Source organism: Sphaeramia orbicularis, chromosome 7 (genome assembly GCF_902148855.1).
Source record: "Sphaeramia orbicularis chromosome 7, fSphaOr1.1, whole genome shotgun sequence".
In the NCBI taxonomy this organism is placed as follows: domain Eukaryota; kingdom Metazoa; phylum Chordata; class Actinopteri; order Kurtiformes; family Apogonidae; genus Sphaeramia; species Sphaeramia orbicularis.
The window spans coordinates 7566664-7582026 of NC_043963.1; the positions used below are offsets into that span (position 1 = coordinate 7566664).

Here is a 15363-nt window from a genome sequence, read left to right on the forward strand (position 1 = left end):
CTGACTCACTGTCTGTTCCTGTATATGTCTGTAATCATCAGTGTGAGGCTGAACACATGTTTAATGATGTCAGGTGCAAAAGCTTCAGTCAAATATGGAAGAGCTGAGGTCAGTGCATGTGTCATCTCTGAGTTTCAGGCAGTTAAACTATAAAAGTCACTGACTGTCAGAGTGTCTGTGTGTGCATCTGCGTTCATGACAGACTTTGGATCTGGGAGTTTGGGTTCAGTGTGGACCAGTTACTGCTGAAATGTGGACGAACACACTCCAGCACAAAACCAGGGCAGAAGGTTATGGGTGTGTTTGTGCCTACGTATGATTAGCATGAACTCTTCAGTGAATGGACTCTTAAAAACACAGCACATGGAACTAACTGGGCTGAGTTCAAATATTAGAAGTGTTTAAACTTTGTAGAACAGGAAACACATTCAGAACTGAGTCCATGTCCAGTCTGAGTCGTCTGTTCCCATCAGCTCAGAATACAGTTTGTGCCTGATCCAGACTGTTCAGGCTTTTTCTAAAGCTGCTCACAGATCAGTTCATCTAAACAGTATCCGTCCTGTGTGTGTGCGTGTGCGTGTGCATGTGTGTGTGTGTGTCAGTCCCAGAGTTCACAGACCAGCCCAGTCAGCTGAGGGGGTACTCCATCCACACCCGACTCTCCAAAGGACCGCGAGGTTTCGGTTTCAACATCGTCGGAGGAAGTCGACCCCGAGAGTTTCTGCAGGTGTACAGTGTCACACCTGGAGGACCGCCTGCCCTCAACACAGGTACTGAAACTGTTCACAATACTGCGCCAAAACAGGTACTGAAACTGTTCACAATACTGTACCAACACAGGTACTGAAACTGTTCACAATACTGCGCCAAAACAGGTACTGAAACTGTTCACAATACTGTACCAACACAGGTACTGAAACTGTTAAGAATACTGCACCAAAACAGGTACTGAAACTGTTCAGAATACTGCACCAAAGACAGGTACTGAAACTGTTCACAATACTGCACCAACACAGGTACTGAAACTGTTAAGAATACTGCACCAAAACAGGTACTGAAACTGTTCACAATACTGCACCAAAACAGGTACTGAAACTGTTCAGAATACTGCACCAAAGACAGGTACTGAAACTGTTCAGAATACTGTACCAACACAGGTACTGAAACTGTTAAGAATACTGCACCAACACAGGTACTGAAACTGTTCACAATACTGCACCAAAACAGGTACTGAAACTGTTCAGAATACTGCACCAAAGACAGGTACTGAAACTGTTCACAATACTGCACCAACACAGGTACTGAAACTGTTAAGAATACTGCACCAAAACAGGTACTGAAACTGTTAAGAATACTGCACCAAAACAGGTACTGAAACTGTTCACAATACTGCACCAACACAGGTACTGAAACTGTTCAGAATACTGCACCAAAGACAGGTACTGAAACTGTTCACAATACTGCACCAACACAGGTACTGAAACTGTTAAGAATACTGCACCAAAACAGGTACTGAAACTGTTCACAATACTGCACCAAAACAGGTACTGAAACTGTTAAGAATACTGCACCAAAGACAGGTACTGAAACTGTTCAGAATACTGCACCAAAACAGGTACTGAAACTGTTAAGAATACTGCACCAAAGACAGGTACCAAAACTGTTCAGAATACTGCACCAAAACAGGTGCTGAAACTGTTCACAATACTGCACCAAAGACAGGTACTGAAACTGTTAAGAATACTGCACCAAAGACAGGTACTGAAACTGTTCAGAATACTGTACCAAAACAGGTACTGAAACTGTTAAGAATACTGTACCAACACAGGTACTGAAACTGTTAAGAATACTGCACCAAAACAGGTACTGAAACTGTTCAGAATACTGCACCAAAGACAGGTACTGAAACTGTTCACAATACTGCACCAACACAGGTACTGAAACTGTTAAGAATACTGCACCAAAACAGGTACTGAAACTGTTCAGAATACTGTACCAACACAGGTACTGAAACTGTTAAGAATACTGCACCAACACAGGTACTGAAACTGTTCACAATACTGCACCAAAACAGGTACTGAAACTGTTCAGAATACTGCACCAAAGACAGGTACTGAAACTGTTCACAATACTGCACCAACACAGGTACTGAAACTGTTAAGAATACTGCACCAAAACAGGTACTGAAACTGTTAAGAATACTGCACCAAAACAGGTACTGAAACTGTTCACAATACTGCACCAACACAGGTACTGAAACTGTTCAGAATACTGCACCAAAGACAGGTACTGAAACTGTTCACAATACTGCACCAACACAGGTACTGAAACTGTTAAGAATACTGCACCAAAACAGGTACTGAAACTGTTCACAATACTGCACCAACACAGGTACTGAAACTGTTAAGAATACTGCACCAAAGACAGGTACTGAAACTGTTCAGAATACTGCACCAAAACAGGTACTGAAACTGTTAAGAATACTGCACCAAAGACAGGTACCAAAACTGTTCAGAATACTGCACCAAAACAGGTGCTGAAACTGTTCACAATACTGCACCAAAGACAGGTACTGAAACTGTTAAGAATACTGCACCAAAGACAGGTACTGAAACTGTTCACAATACTGTACCAACACAGGTACTGAAACTGTTAAGAATACTGCACCAAAGACAGGTACTGAAACTGTTCAGAATACTGCACCAAAACAGGTACTGAAACTGTTCAGAATACTGCACCAAAACAGGTACTGAAACTGTTAAGAATACTGCACCAAAGACAAGTACCAAAACTGTTCAGAATACTGCACCAAAACAGGTACTGAAACTGTTCAGAATACTGCACTAAAGACAGGTACCGATACTGTTCATAATACTGAAACCAAAACTGGTACTGATACTGTTTACAATACAGTACACAGGTCCCCAAACTGTTCAGAATACTGCACCAAAACAAGAAACAATACTGTTCATAATACTGCACCAAAACAGGTACCAATACTGTTTATAATACAGTACATAGGTACCCAAACTGTTCATAATACTGCACCAAAACAGGTACAAATACTGTTAATAATACAGTGCACAGGTACCGATACTGTTAATACTGCACCCAAAACAGGTACAAATACTGTTAATAATACAGTACACAGGTACCAATAATGTTAATAATACAGTACACAGGTACAAAAACTGTTAATAATACAGTACACAGGTACAAATACTGTTAATAATACAGTACACAGGTACCAATACTGTTAATACTGCACCCAAAACAGGTACTAATACTGTTACTAATACAGTACACATGTACTGTTATTGTTACTAATACTGCACCCAAAACAGGTACTAAAACTGTATACTAAAGAGTATACAGGTACCAATACTCTTAATGCTGCAACCAAAACAGGTACAAATACTGTTAATAATACAGTACACAGGTACAAGCAGTGTTAATAATACAGTGCACAGGTACCAATACTGTTAATACTGCACCCAAAACAGGTATTGATACTGTTACTAATACAGTACACAGGTACCGATACTGTCAATAATACAGTACACAGGTACCAATACTGTTAATAATACAGTACACAGGTACAAAAACTGTTAATAATACAGTACACAGGTACAAATACCGTTAATAATACAGTACACAGGTACCAATACTGTTAATACTGCACCCAAAACAGGTACTGATACTGTTACTAATACAGTGCACAGGTACTAATACTGTTAATAATACAGCACACAGGTACTGATACGGTTAATAATACAGTACACAGGTACTAATACTGTTACTACTGCACAAAAAACAGGTACTAATACTGTTACTAATACAGTACACAGGTACTGATACTGTTACTACTACTGCACCCAAAACAGGTACAGTATTAGTGACAGTTGTTTTAACCATTGCTGATACTCTCATATCCGTGGTCTGTTTGGTCGTGTCCAGTGCTGTACATGTATACTGTACAGTCTATGCACCAGGCAGTCGTCTGGTGTTATTGTCCATGTGGGTTGAAATTTGCACGATGTTGGGAAAGCACAGTGTGATGCAAAGTGAAAAAGAAAATAATGGAATACCGCCCTTGAAAGGTTTGTCAACAAAGTCACAAGGTTGTTTGACAAATGTTGAAGGGTAAAGAGAACAGATATTTATCTTAAAATGTAGGAAGTAAAGTGCAGATACTTGAAAAATGTACTTTAGTTCAGGAACAAAATGAAGGCGAATGTTTTTACCAAACTGTTGAACTAAAGTCGAGGCCCACTGTTGTCATCATCAGACACTAGAAAACTCAGGAAAAAAACTAGAAAACACCTGCACATCAGTGATGTGAGCAGAGACGCAGACCAGGGTCCAGACTTGAAGACACGACTGTTCCAAATGGACACGCAGACTTAGACACTGGGGTGGATTTAGTTGTTATAAAACAGAGCGAGCTTTAAATATGTGGTTTCTGTCTGCAGGATTATCTCGCTGTTTGGTTTTCAGGTCTTTATTTTGCACAGGCACACAATCATATGATCTACAGCTAATCCACACACACACACACACACACAGTCTCTCTTTAATCTTTCCGACACACACTGCCTCCTTTCTCTCCCACACTGTGAGACCTGTTCACGTGCATCGAGGATAAATAGTCAGGAATGTATCACACACACAGTGAAAATCTCCTGGGAAAGAGACCAGAGGGCTTTAACGGCGGTAGAAAACACCTGAACACTGACGACCCACTGAAGAAAAACTATAAAAATACTGTTGAAGTACAGAACACAAAAGAACAAGTACAAACAAAGTACATATATGAGCTTAAATCTATAGATGCAGCAAAGAAATGTACACCGTTAAAGAACTGTATATGAAGGTACACTATGTGGACAAAAGTATGTGGACACGTTGAATTCAGGTGTTTCTTTTCTAACAGGGGTCTGGGATACAAAACAATAATGACTAATGTTGTAATATTGTTTAATATTGGGATAAATATCATTGCATTGGTTAGTTTGGTTTAAATTCTTATTTTGCCTCCGAAATCCTTCAGAGATGGTTTGGACTTAATTTCTCTCAACATTAATTTTGTTTGTTTTTTTTAATCTGTGAATAGGATTTTAAATGTTCTTCCTCTAAATTTCTAAAATATTTTTCTTGTTCTGACCGTAAATAATAATTTTCTACCACAACTAACTATCTACTTTCTTTACATCTCACTGAGGAAGAAAAATCTCCCATTAAACTTTAAGGAAATATTGATGTTTATACACTATATGGACATAAATATTGGGACACACCATGACTACAGCTGTAAGATGTGCTGTTCATGCTGATTTGAGATAAAAACATCAATATTTCCTAGTATCGCTATAAACAAACTGAAATACACTCATTATCCTAGCAACCTGTGCTAACATTAGCAGCATTAATTAATTTAACATTCCATGTACAATATTGTAATTACACTCATAAATGGGACAAATGAAAGTTGACTAGAACAGTTTTAAGACCATTATTATTTTTAATGACACTTGTTCTAATCCTGTTAAAGACTGGATCATAAAGACCAAACTGTCATACCACTTATGGCCACTATACTGCATAAGAGTCTGACCTCCATAGACTTACACTAAACTTCCCTCTAAACTTCCCTCTTCTTTGGAAAAGCGTCTGCCAAATGCATAAACATAAAATAACTAAGTTGCTAATTTTTCCTCATAAGTCATTCTGGTCTCATTTATTTAATTTTCTAACTGTTGCAGTTGTTCCTCTTTAAATTATTGATTTGTTGGTGAAAATTTGAGGTGAAGTGGAGCTTTGGAATCTGTCATATCTGGCTTTGATTGACAGGTTTGATTGACAGCTTGCTGCCTTCTGACTTCCACTTGCAAATCTATTTATTTATTGATTTACTGAATAAAACATATTTTTCCTTGACAGACAGCTCCACTGTAGTTGTGGTTAATAAGTTACACTAATGATACTATGAAATGATTTTGTATATTTCATGAAGTTTAATGTTTTGCTGCATTAGCTCCCACAGCCACACCCCTTTTATCCAAATATGGTTATTTCTGGCTCCAAAGAGCTAATCAGTGATGGCTAAAACTCAAACACCTGTCTTCAAAGTGATGTGAGATGTGATAGTGGTGAAATTTACATCTTATATACCAGACCTGGGCAATGTAAGGCCCGTGGGCCACATGAGGTCATTGGCAAATTAAAAATCAATGCAAATATATATCATCGTTAACAGATGCAACCAATACAACAGCACTGCTTTTATTTTGAAGGAGCTGCTAAATTAACGTCTTTCCACACATACATTCTGTACTTAGCATAAGGCTTATGCACTGATTGGTTTGTTGGTCAGTTTCACCCCAGGAAGATGTCAGCTAACGGCAAAAAAAAGACACTGATTCAAAATGCAGAGTTTTTAATAAAACATGGACCTCTAAGTATTTCTTTACTGAAGTCAAAGGCAAAGAAAAAGAAAAGGAACTGAAATATGCAAACCAAAAAAACTGGATGCATTAATTGTTTTTCATGTGAACCCTCCAGGTGCTGCAAAGTTATCTTTATATTCATTTTTTTCAAAAGTCAAGTGGATTTCTACAACTCGTTTCAATTCCTGCTTAATTTGTTACGTTTTTAACTAGTTACATCACGACATTTGCACATATAAGGTCCAGACTTCTGACGAACATTTCTCCGAGTACGACATAATTGTTTGTCAGCAGCAGTGGTTGTAGTAAAAACTGAAAATATGTCCAAACTTGGAGCTGATTCCCTAAAATGTTCAGTTGTTGGTTGAACGGGACAGAGCAGCACAGCCAACAACCTGGAGGGGGCGGGGCCTGAAGTGGCTCATGTGCATTTAAAGGGCCAGCGCTAAAAATGACCTTTCTGGTGTCATTACTCAGAAATAGGGCTGAAGATGGACCTGTGGAGTTGAATTAATGAAGAATTCAGACCCGAGCAGAGCATTTACAGTTTATAGAGACCACAGGGAAATGTTTGAATCCATTTTAAAAAAGCAAAATATTACTCCTTTAAAGAATCTGGGAGCAAATTCACTGCAGAAAACAACACACAATCATTTTAAGATTTTTTTTTTTGTTCACAATGGTTTGACACTGTTGGTTTTGTTGCTTGTTAACACAAAGAACCTAATTTTACAGGTTACGTTTTTCATTTCAGTGCATTCACACTTCAGATCTGGGTGTAAAAGTGTGAAATTGAACATGCGTCACCCTGATAAAGGTACAGCTTCAGACTGACTGTCGTGTCTGTCCTGCAGCCGACATCCTGGTTTACATCAACGACACCTGTGTGTTGGGTCGCTCTCATAAAGAGGTGGTGGAGATGCTGAAGTCGGTCCCCATGGGTCAGAGTGTGGACGTGGTGCTGAGGAGAGGATACCCGATGCTCTACAACCCTGACGGATGTCCCAAGCAGAGTCTGGAGACGGTGCGTTCTTACTTTACAATTATTTGAACTTTTTGGTTTGAGAAATTTGGATTTGTTGACTGATGTAATTTTTCCGTGACCCTTGCCCAACAGCCACAGACCCCTAACGAACCCCCCAACCCATCCAATATGACCCGCGGCCTAACACACCTCACCTACAGTCGGACACTGGATGCCAACGGCAGCACGCCAGGTCAGTACAAAACATCACCTTATTACCAAGGAGGTTATGTTTTCATCGGGGTTTGTCTGTTTGTTTGACTGTTAGCACGATAACTCAAAAAGTTATGGAAGGATTTTTGATGAAATGTTCAGGAAATGTTGATACTGGCACAAGGAAAAAATAATTAAATTTTGGTGGTGATCGGGGGGGGGAACTGATCTGCCTTGGCGAAGGTCTGCGCTCTCCAAGTGCTTTTCTAGTTTTTGATATGAACATTGCATGATAAAGCTCACAGGACTTTGAGAAAAACATCATAAGATGCTATTAATTGAATAGATTCTAGTCTTCTGCTATAGTTGCATTTTTTTTAACTAAGCAAATATTTATGGTTATTAGTAAATTTGTCATTTGTAAATGAGAATATCATCAGCTAATAAGCAACACCTCGGGCTAAAAGAGAACTCAAAAATACAAAGTACTAATACTGAGCCCTGGGGTATTCCACACAAGGAGAGTTTAGACATATTTTAATACTTGTTACTTTTTATATCATTATGGTGTCATGGCATTTGTACATATCGCATAATAAAGTTAAGTTTATACTTCTTCCTACTCCTTTTCAACCATGCAAATTCAGACACATACTTGAAGATAGATTCTGTTCATTTAAATGTTATTTTGTTTTTGTCTTATTTTATTTTGTTTCATTTTATTTTGTTTGTTTACATGTTCGAAATAAATTAAATAAATAAATAAAAAATAAAGCTCACAGGACTTTGAGAAAAACAGTATAGTTGCTTTTTATGTAACACTTTCTAGTCCTGTGCTGTTGTCACTTAAAATGATTTAACGAAGCATATATTTATATAGTTATTTGTTCAACATAAATTAGAATATTTTCAGCTAATAATCACCACCTGGGGCCAAACAGGGACTGAAAAAGACAAAGTACCAATACCACACCCTGGGGCACTCCACATGTTGACAGTTTAGACATACTTTAATACTTGTTACTTTATCCCATTATGGTGCTACAACATTTGTACACCAAAACTTAAATAAAATAAATCTATTTTTCCATTTGATCGGCTGTTAATGCATACAATGCTGTTGTCATAATACTGGAAACTTCAATAAAATACTTTGAAAAAGAACACTATCCTGAAGTGGCCGACTAATTGTATTAACATGACAAACGAAGTAGAAGTCTGTAACATTTCAACAATATTTATTGTCAGTTTTCACTCAGTTTGTGCATCTTCAGGGCAGGTTTGATAGGATTTGACTGCTTAAAACATTAGTGTTTTCTGTTGCAGTGATACTTCAAACTGCTGCTTTTAACAGTCACTAAGATCACAAAGGAGACATACTGGACATATGACACTGTTTTGTTTGTATAGTTGTAATAATAATAACAGTTATAATCTGTTTGTTACTGATTAAAAAATGTTTTCTACTTTTTACAACATATCATGTAAAATTACTTTACTCTGACTCAATTATTTAGCATCTTTTCCTGGAGTATAAGTATATTATTAGTATATTTTACTTACTGGCTCTATTTACTTACCAGAATGCACTGGTTTCATTGACTGAGTAGAATAAGATGATTTACAATAAATTCAGTTGGTCTGTGAATGTTCCAGCCTGAGTGTTGTAAAGGACAGACAGGTGGAAATTAAAGTGCTCTGTCAAAATGTAATAACTCAATAATTTCTCAGTCTGTGTTTGAAACATACATTTAACAAAATCCTGTGTATAACCAGCCACAAAACATTGAATACATATATGATATAAATATATGTACACCAGGAGATAGTAACTACAGGGTGCATCAGTCCATTTCAAATATTTGATAAACTACAACCAACTGTCCTTCACTCTTAATCCAGGTCTAGGCCAAACCCCGCCCTCCTACGCAGCTCAACCAATGACAAATGGCCTGACAGGCCCACCTACGCCAACATCCTCTGACCCACCGCTGGGTCCACCTCCACCTCCAGAGAGATCAGCCAATCACAGTGACTCTGACGGCGGCATGTCCAGTGCTGGAACACGAAGGTCAGTTAGTCTGGGACTGGAAAGTTCCTCCACTTTAAAACCATGAACTCACTGTTCCTTCTTCAGATGTTTGGAGGAAAGAAAGCAAAGAACGAATTAGAGTTCTAACAGTAGAGTTTCAGAACACTGCACTTTTTTCTGTTATTATAGAACATATTTCACCAAGCTTAGGCAGACTGCATATTTTCTCCTAGATGCTGAAACAATGTGTGAAGGACTTGGAAATGGTTCTATCATTGTGTTTATATCAATTAGGGGTGTGTACTGGCAAGACTCTGGCGATACGATACCAATCACAATACTAGAATCACGATACGATATATCACAATATATCATGATACTGTTAAAAAAGCAATTTTTTGTTAGTTTCTTTTTTTTTTTTAAATGATTATTTCCTTGAAGAATTGAATTACACCAGAAATATGCCCAAATACTAAAGATGTTTTTATTTGATCTCAACAGGATTTAATGCTATATCACAACATTTTCCTGTGTTAAAACTTAAATTATGTTTTACAGACATTACAGTTTAAGATCCTTTTCAAATGTTCATATTCTATTAGTTCATAATCAACATCATAACATTACTTTTGTGCAATCCCAACAAAGGAACTAACTTTATTTAGTAAAGGAGTGTTAAATAATAATAAATAAAATAAAACAAAAAAACAAAAATGAACCTCCACAATATCTGCATTTGAATAAATACCTAAAAATATCCATACAGTACTTTTTAATATCGATACAGTATTGTGAAATGAAATATTACGATATATTGCAGAACTGATATTTTCTTACACCCCTAATATCAATCATGTATGAATTACCTGCATCATCTTGCATATTAGAACATGAAAATGGTTCATTAGGTAGTAGGTTTCTTCATTATATGTTGAGGTCTGTGTAAGTCACACTGAAAAGCTCCCTGGAATAAACTCCTAAGAATTGACAGATAATATTAAAAAACCTCCACAATAAAGCCAACTAACTTAACAGTGTCTTCATATTACTCTGTAAAGGACTCTGACAGTCCCATTAACATTTTTAGGTTCTGTAAAGTCTGTATTTGACAATACAGTTTAATGCATTGTGAAATTTTCTTCAATTTCAAAATAAGCTGCAACGGGAAAAGTCAGCTGTAACATGAGTGGGTTTAATGGACACATTTGTTTTAAGAGTGAACATGTAGATATGTGCTTGTAATGATACAGTAGTTTTCGTACTAAATTATTTCAGTGACTTTGTGGTTTGTTTTTTTTACTTGGTCAGAGGTCGACTCTAAACTCTGGGGTCCTTTTCATTCTCCTCAGGTCGTCTCTGATTCGTTACAACAGTAGCACCCTCCCCGCTCTGTCCTCCACCTCCCTCCTCCACCACCAGAGCTCCAAGTCTTCAGAGAGCGACCTGTCGACGTCCACGCTCCCCATCTCCTCCTCCACGCTGCCCATCACCTCCTCGTCCTCCCACACTTTGTCCAAACTGCCCCTCTCTCAGCCCGAGACCGGCCTCCATCAGAACTCCACCAGCCCCACCACCGCTACCAACCCATCCACTTCGTCCACTCCCCCCGGCGCTCCCGTCCAGCGCCCGCCGATGCCCCAGACATCCCTGGCCCTCACGCCGCCCAGGGACGTCCCACCCTGCGGCTTTAACGGATGTCCTGCCAATCACCAAGTGCCCCCTTCCTCCGCCTGCAGAGGGCTGGCGCTCCCGCTTGGTGCAGGGTCACCGGGGTCGGCCCCTGGGGGGGAGCTAGTGCCAGTGGCCCTTGGGCGCAGTGACGGCGGAGGGCTGGGGTTTAGCGTCACGGCGGGGGGGCAAGGAGGGCAGCTGGCTGTCGTGAGGCGGGTTTGGGATCGGAGGATGTGCCCCTCGCTTCAGCCAGGGGACGCTATAATGAAGATCAACGGAGCCGACGTTCAAAGCCTCAGCTTCTCCCAGGTCAGAGCCTCCGAACTCTACAATCTTATTGGATATTCAAAGTGTCAGTCATCAATGTTTTTATCAGAAAACCTCTGTGGTTGTTGTGTCTGTGGTAGAGACAGGCTAATTAATGGATTTGGCCAATTAATCTGGACAATTCCCCAACTTTGACCAGTCAAAGCAGTCTAAGTCAATACAAACTGATCATTTTAGGTTTCTTGTTTGAAAATATTGACTTTGAGGAAAAATAATATGAAAGACAAATGATAAAAACACTCCTATTCCACATTTTCTCCACATTTATTGATTAATTACTTTTATGTTGCGTTTCCACTACGTGGTACCGGCTTGACTCAACTCGGCTTTTTTGTGTTTCCATTATGAAAAGGACCTGAAATCTGGTACCTGGTACTATTTTTTTGGTACCACCTACACTGAGGTTCCAGGAATGAGAACCAGACAGTAAAATGTGACATGTAAACACTGCAGACCACTGATTGGTCAGAGAGTCGTCTCTGTGACCCGCTGTTTTACAAAAATTAGATGCGGAAGTTTACAGTAAACATAGCAGTAGGTTAATCCACATGATAACAGCCCACAAAACTACACCATTAAGTCAGGAGATTCAGTCTTTGGTGGCTGACGTAAAAATTCAGCATGAGCTTGACGAGACAACACGCAACGAGTGATCAGCAACTTTGAGCAGGCAACACGGAAGTAATGCGCCACATCGCTATGACGTCCAGGTACTGTAAAGTGGGTAGTATCCTGTAATGGAAACAGTCTACAGGAATAGTATCTGATTCCCGAGTCGAGTCGAGCCGGTTCCATGTAGTGGAAACGCGGCAATAGTTTGATGGTCAGTAATTCAGGTTTACTCGTGAAAGCAGCCAGTTTCAGGTATCCTTAATAGATTTCAAAGCCAAAATTTTTGTCGGTAGGACATTAAGCTATCAGCTGATTAATCACATTTTTTTCCTGCTCCAAACTATCATTATTATTGGTCTTTAAAAACTGTAGTGGTCTAGTCTATACAAGTACATTTCCCTCAGACATTTGTATCGGAAAATGTTAAGAACGCTAATTAGAATCACCGGACTAAAACAAAGTCATTGATGGTGTGTGGATGAACACTGAACCTTTTCAGAAATTCAGACTGTACATTTTTTGTCCAGTAGTTCTAATAAATAATTTTAATGATTTGGTTCTTGTTCTCAGTTGATGAGTTTTAGCAGGAAATCAGTTACAACAGTGTTTCCAACCTTTTTTGGCTCGTGACCCCATTTTAACATCACAAATTTCTGGCAACCCCAGACATTCAAAACAGAGACTTTTTTTTGCTAAAATTAATTTGTTTTTGATCATGTAATAGTTTGCTAGACTATGTTGCAAATAAACATTAATTTTAGATGACATTTAGTCTATATAATGTATATTATTATGGACGGAGGCAATAAAGCCAGGTGTAGATTACTGCACAAAATGAGAATTTGATTTTCCTTGGTCAGGATATGTACAGTCAGTCCAGCTTGGATTTACAAGGCTGACAATTCATACTGAACAAACAAGAACTCAAACTATGAATTATGAAAGAGCTGCAGCATCTGAAACTGACCACAATGAACATTTGACAGATAAACAGAACCACAGTGCTGCAGTTTCAGCTTCACAGTTTGTCATGTCTTTTATGGATTGTGATTGTCTCTGTCAACTCACCATATATTTTTAATCAGAACATTTTTTTTTTCTTTTTATCAATTACTAGAAATTTCAGGTGACCCCATTTGAATTCCAGACAACACTAAGGTTAAAAAACGCTGAGTTACAGGCTGCTTCAAATACTTCTATTTCTACTGTCCACATTGGAAGACGGGGCTAAATCAGGCGGTCATATTTTACGCATAGTTTGACGTTTTGCATGAGAAAACCACAATGGATGCAAACAGCAAAATAAAAAATGGACTAAATGAGATTTTATCATCATAAAGTCGAATGCAGACCAACATGGCACACAGGACTGGCTTTTCTATTTCAGAAATGGTCTAATTTATGCATCCGTGACTCCACCATCAGACTGAAGGTTTCAGACCCTGTTGGATGATTCAGGAGACATTACGTCTAATCCAGTCTAAGGCTTTGAGACTTTGTGCTGTTGTGTGTCGAGCCATATATACATATTTCATGGAGGCTTTTGCTCTACATTTGCTGCACAGAAAGTTGTTCATGGTTGGCCACTTAATCTCAGTCCACAGATTTTTCCTGTCAATGAAGAAGCTGCTTAAACATAATCAAGACTTAAACATAACTTCAGTCGGAGCTGTAAATACCACAACTCATCTCACTACAGACTTTTTGTACCATTTTACTGACTAGACAGTGAGAATCCTTTGGACAGTGCCTGTGTTTTTAAATTGTTTGTTGACCTCGACCAGATCTTGCACTTTAAAAAATTGCTGATGATCTAAACTACATTACATTTTAAAACAGAGGTGTCAAACATGCGGCCCGGGGGCCAAATCTGGCCCATTAAAGGTTCCAGTCTGGTCCCTGGGATGAATTTGTGGAAGCAAAAATTTCACTGGAGATATTAATCATTTTAGAACAGGTTCCACATACAGAATAATTTAATCTCAAGTGGGTCGGATCAGTAAAATACTATCATAATAACCTATAAATACTCACACCTCTAAATTTTTCTCTTTGTAAATAAACATTTTCATGTCATTTCACTGTATTTACACTCAAACAATCATTTCACAAAAAAACGCAAATAACCTGAACAAATATGAACATTTTGAAATGTCTCAAGTGCAACTTTACGAGTATTCTGTCTGTTATCAAATGGTTTGTGTATTTATAGATCCACTGTGATCTGTACGTTGTCATTTACATATGTAAATGATGAACTGAGACATAGTATTGTTAAAATTGCACTTAGTTTTCTTAAGAAATTTCAGTTTGTTCATGTTACTCACATAGTTTTAAAGGATAGTTGGTAGATGTAAACATTTTCATCGTATAATTTTACTTTTTTCGCTCTAAAACACAGAGGAAAGTTTGGAGTTGACATTATTTATGTATTATTCTGTTATTATTTCACTGGTCCAGCCCACTTCAGATCAGATTTGGCTTAATGTGGCCCCTGAACTAAAATGAGTTTGACCCTCCCTGCTTTAAATATAAACTCTTGTTATTATTCTTGTTATTATTTTTTTTGTGTTATTACTGTTATTTGAAGCAACACTTGATTCAAGATCCAGAATGAATAAAGTTAGATTTGGGACAAGATAAAGTACAAAGGCTTCAGTCAGAATCTAATTAAACGTCCAACCACTGGTGTTTTTCAGGTCCAGAGAGTCCTGCAGGAACACACCAAACAGGGAGAGGTGGTACTACTGGTCTACAGAGCAGGTACTACTGAACAACAGACATTAGACTGATTAGAAGTCAACTCAAATAGACTCTTATACATCAACTCTTTCTGCTCTCCTTCTCCTAGGACCCGTCTCCTCCCCAGTCGTCACCCCAAACCTCTACAAGCCCCTCCCCTCCCCCCACGGCCTGGCCCCCTCCTCGTCCCACTCCCCCTCTTCAGCCGACATGCCTTCCCCACCCACGGGTGCCTTGGTAGGGGGCGTCCCCCCACTCAGCCAGGCCGGTTTGGCCCTTGAGAGTCCACATGAAGGAGCTCTTCTGACCCCAGGGATCCACCAAGGTACATCCACCGTCACCCCGCTGCATGTTCT

At 38.9% G+C, this 15363-nt stretch overlaps 1 protein-coding gene across 1 annotated transcript in view; it reads left to right on the forward strand.

Annotated features, from left to right (window-relative positions):
* magixa (MAGI family member, X-linked a) overlaps positions 1–15363 on the forward strand; it is a 126206-nt gene that overhangs the window by 66379 nt on the left and 44464 nt on the right. Inside the window, exons 9-15 of the mRNA XM_030139058.1 lie at positions 603–770; positions 7301–7470; positions 7564–7663; positions 9526–9694; positions 11005–11635; positions 14965–15028; positions 15117–15332. Coding sequence (XP_029994918.1) covers positions 603–770; positions 7301–7470; positions 7564–7663; positions 9526–9694; positions 11005–11635; positions 14965–15028; positions 15117–15332 — 1518 coding nt within the window. The remainder of the gene's footprint in view (positions 1–602; positions 771–7300; positions 7471–7563; positions 7664–9525; positions 9695–11004; positions 11636–14964; positions 15029–15116; positions 15333–15363) is intronic.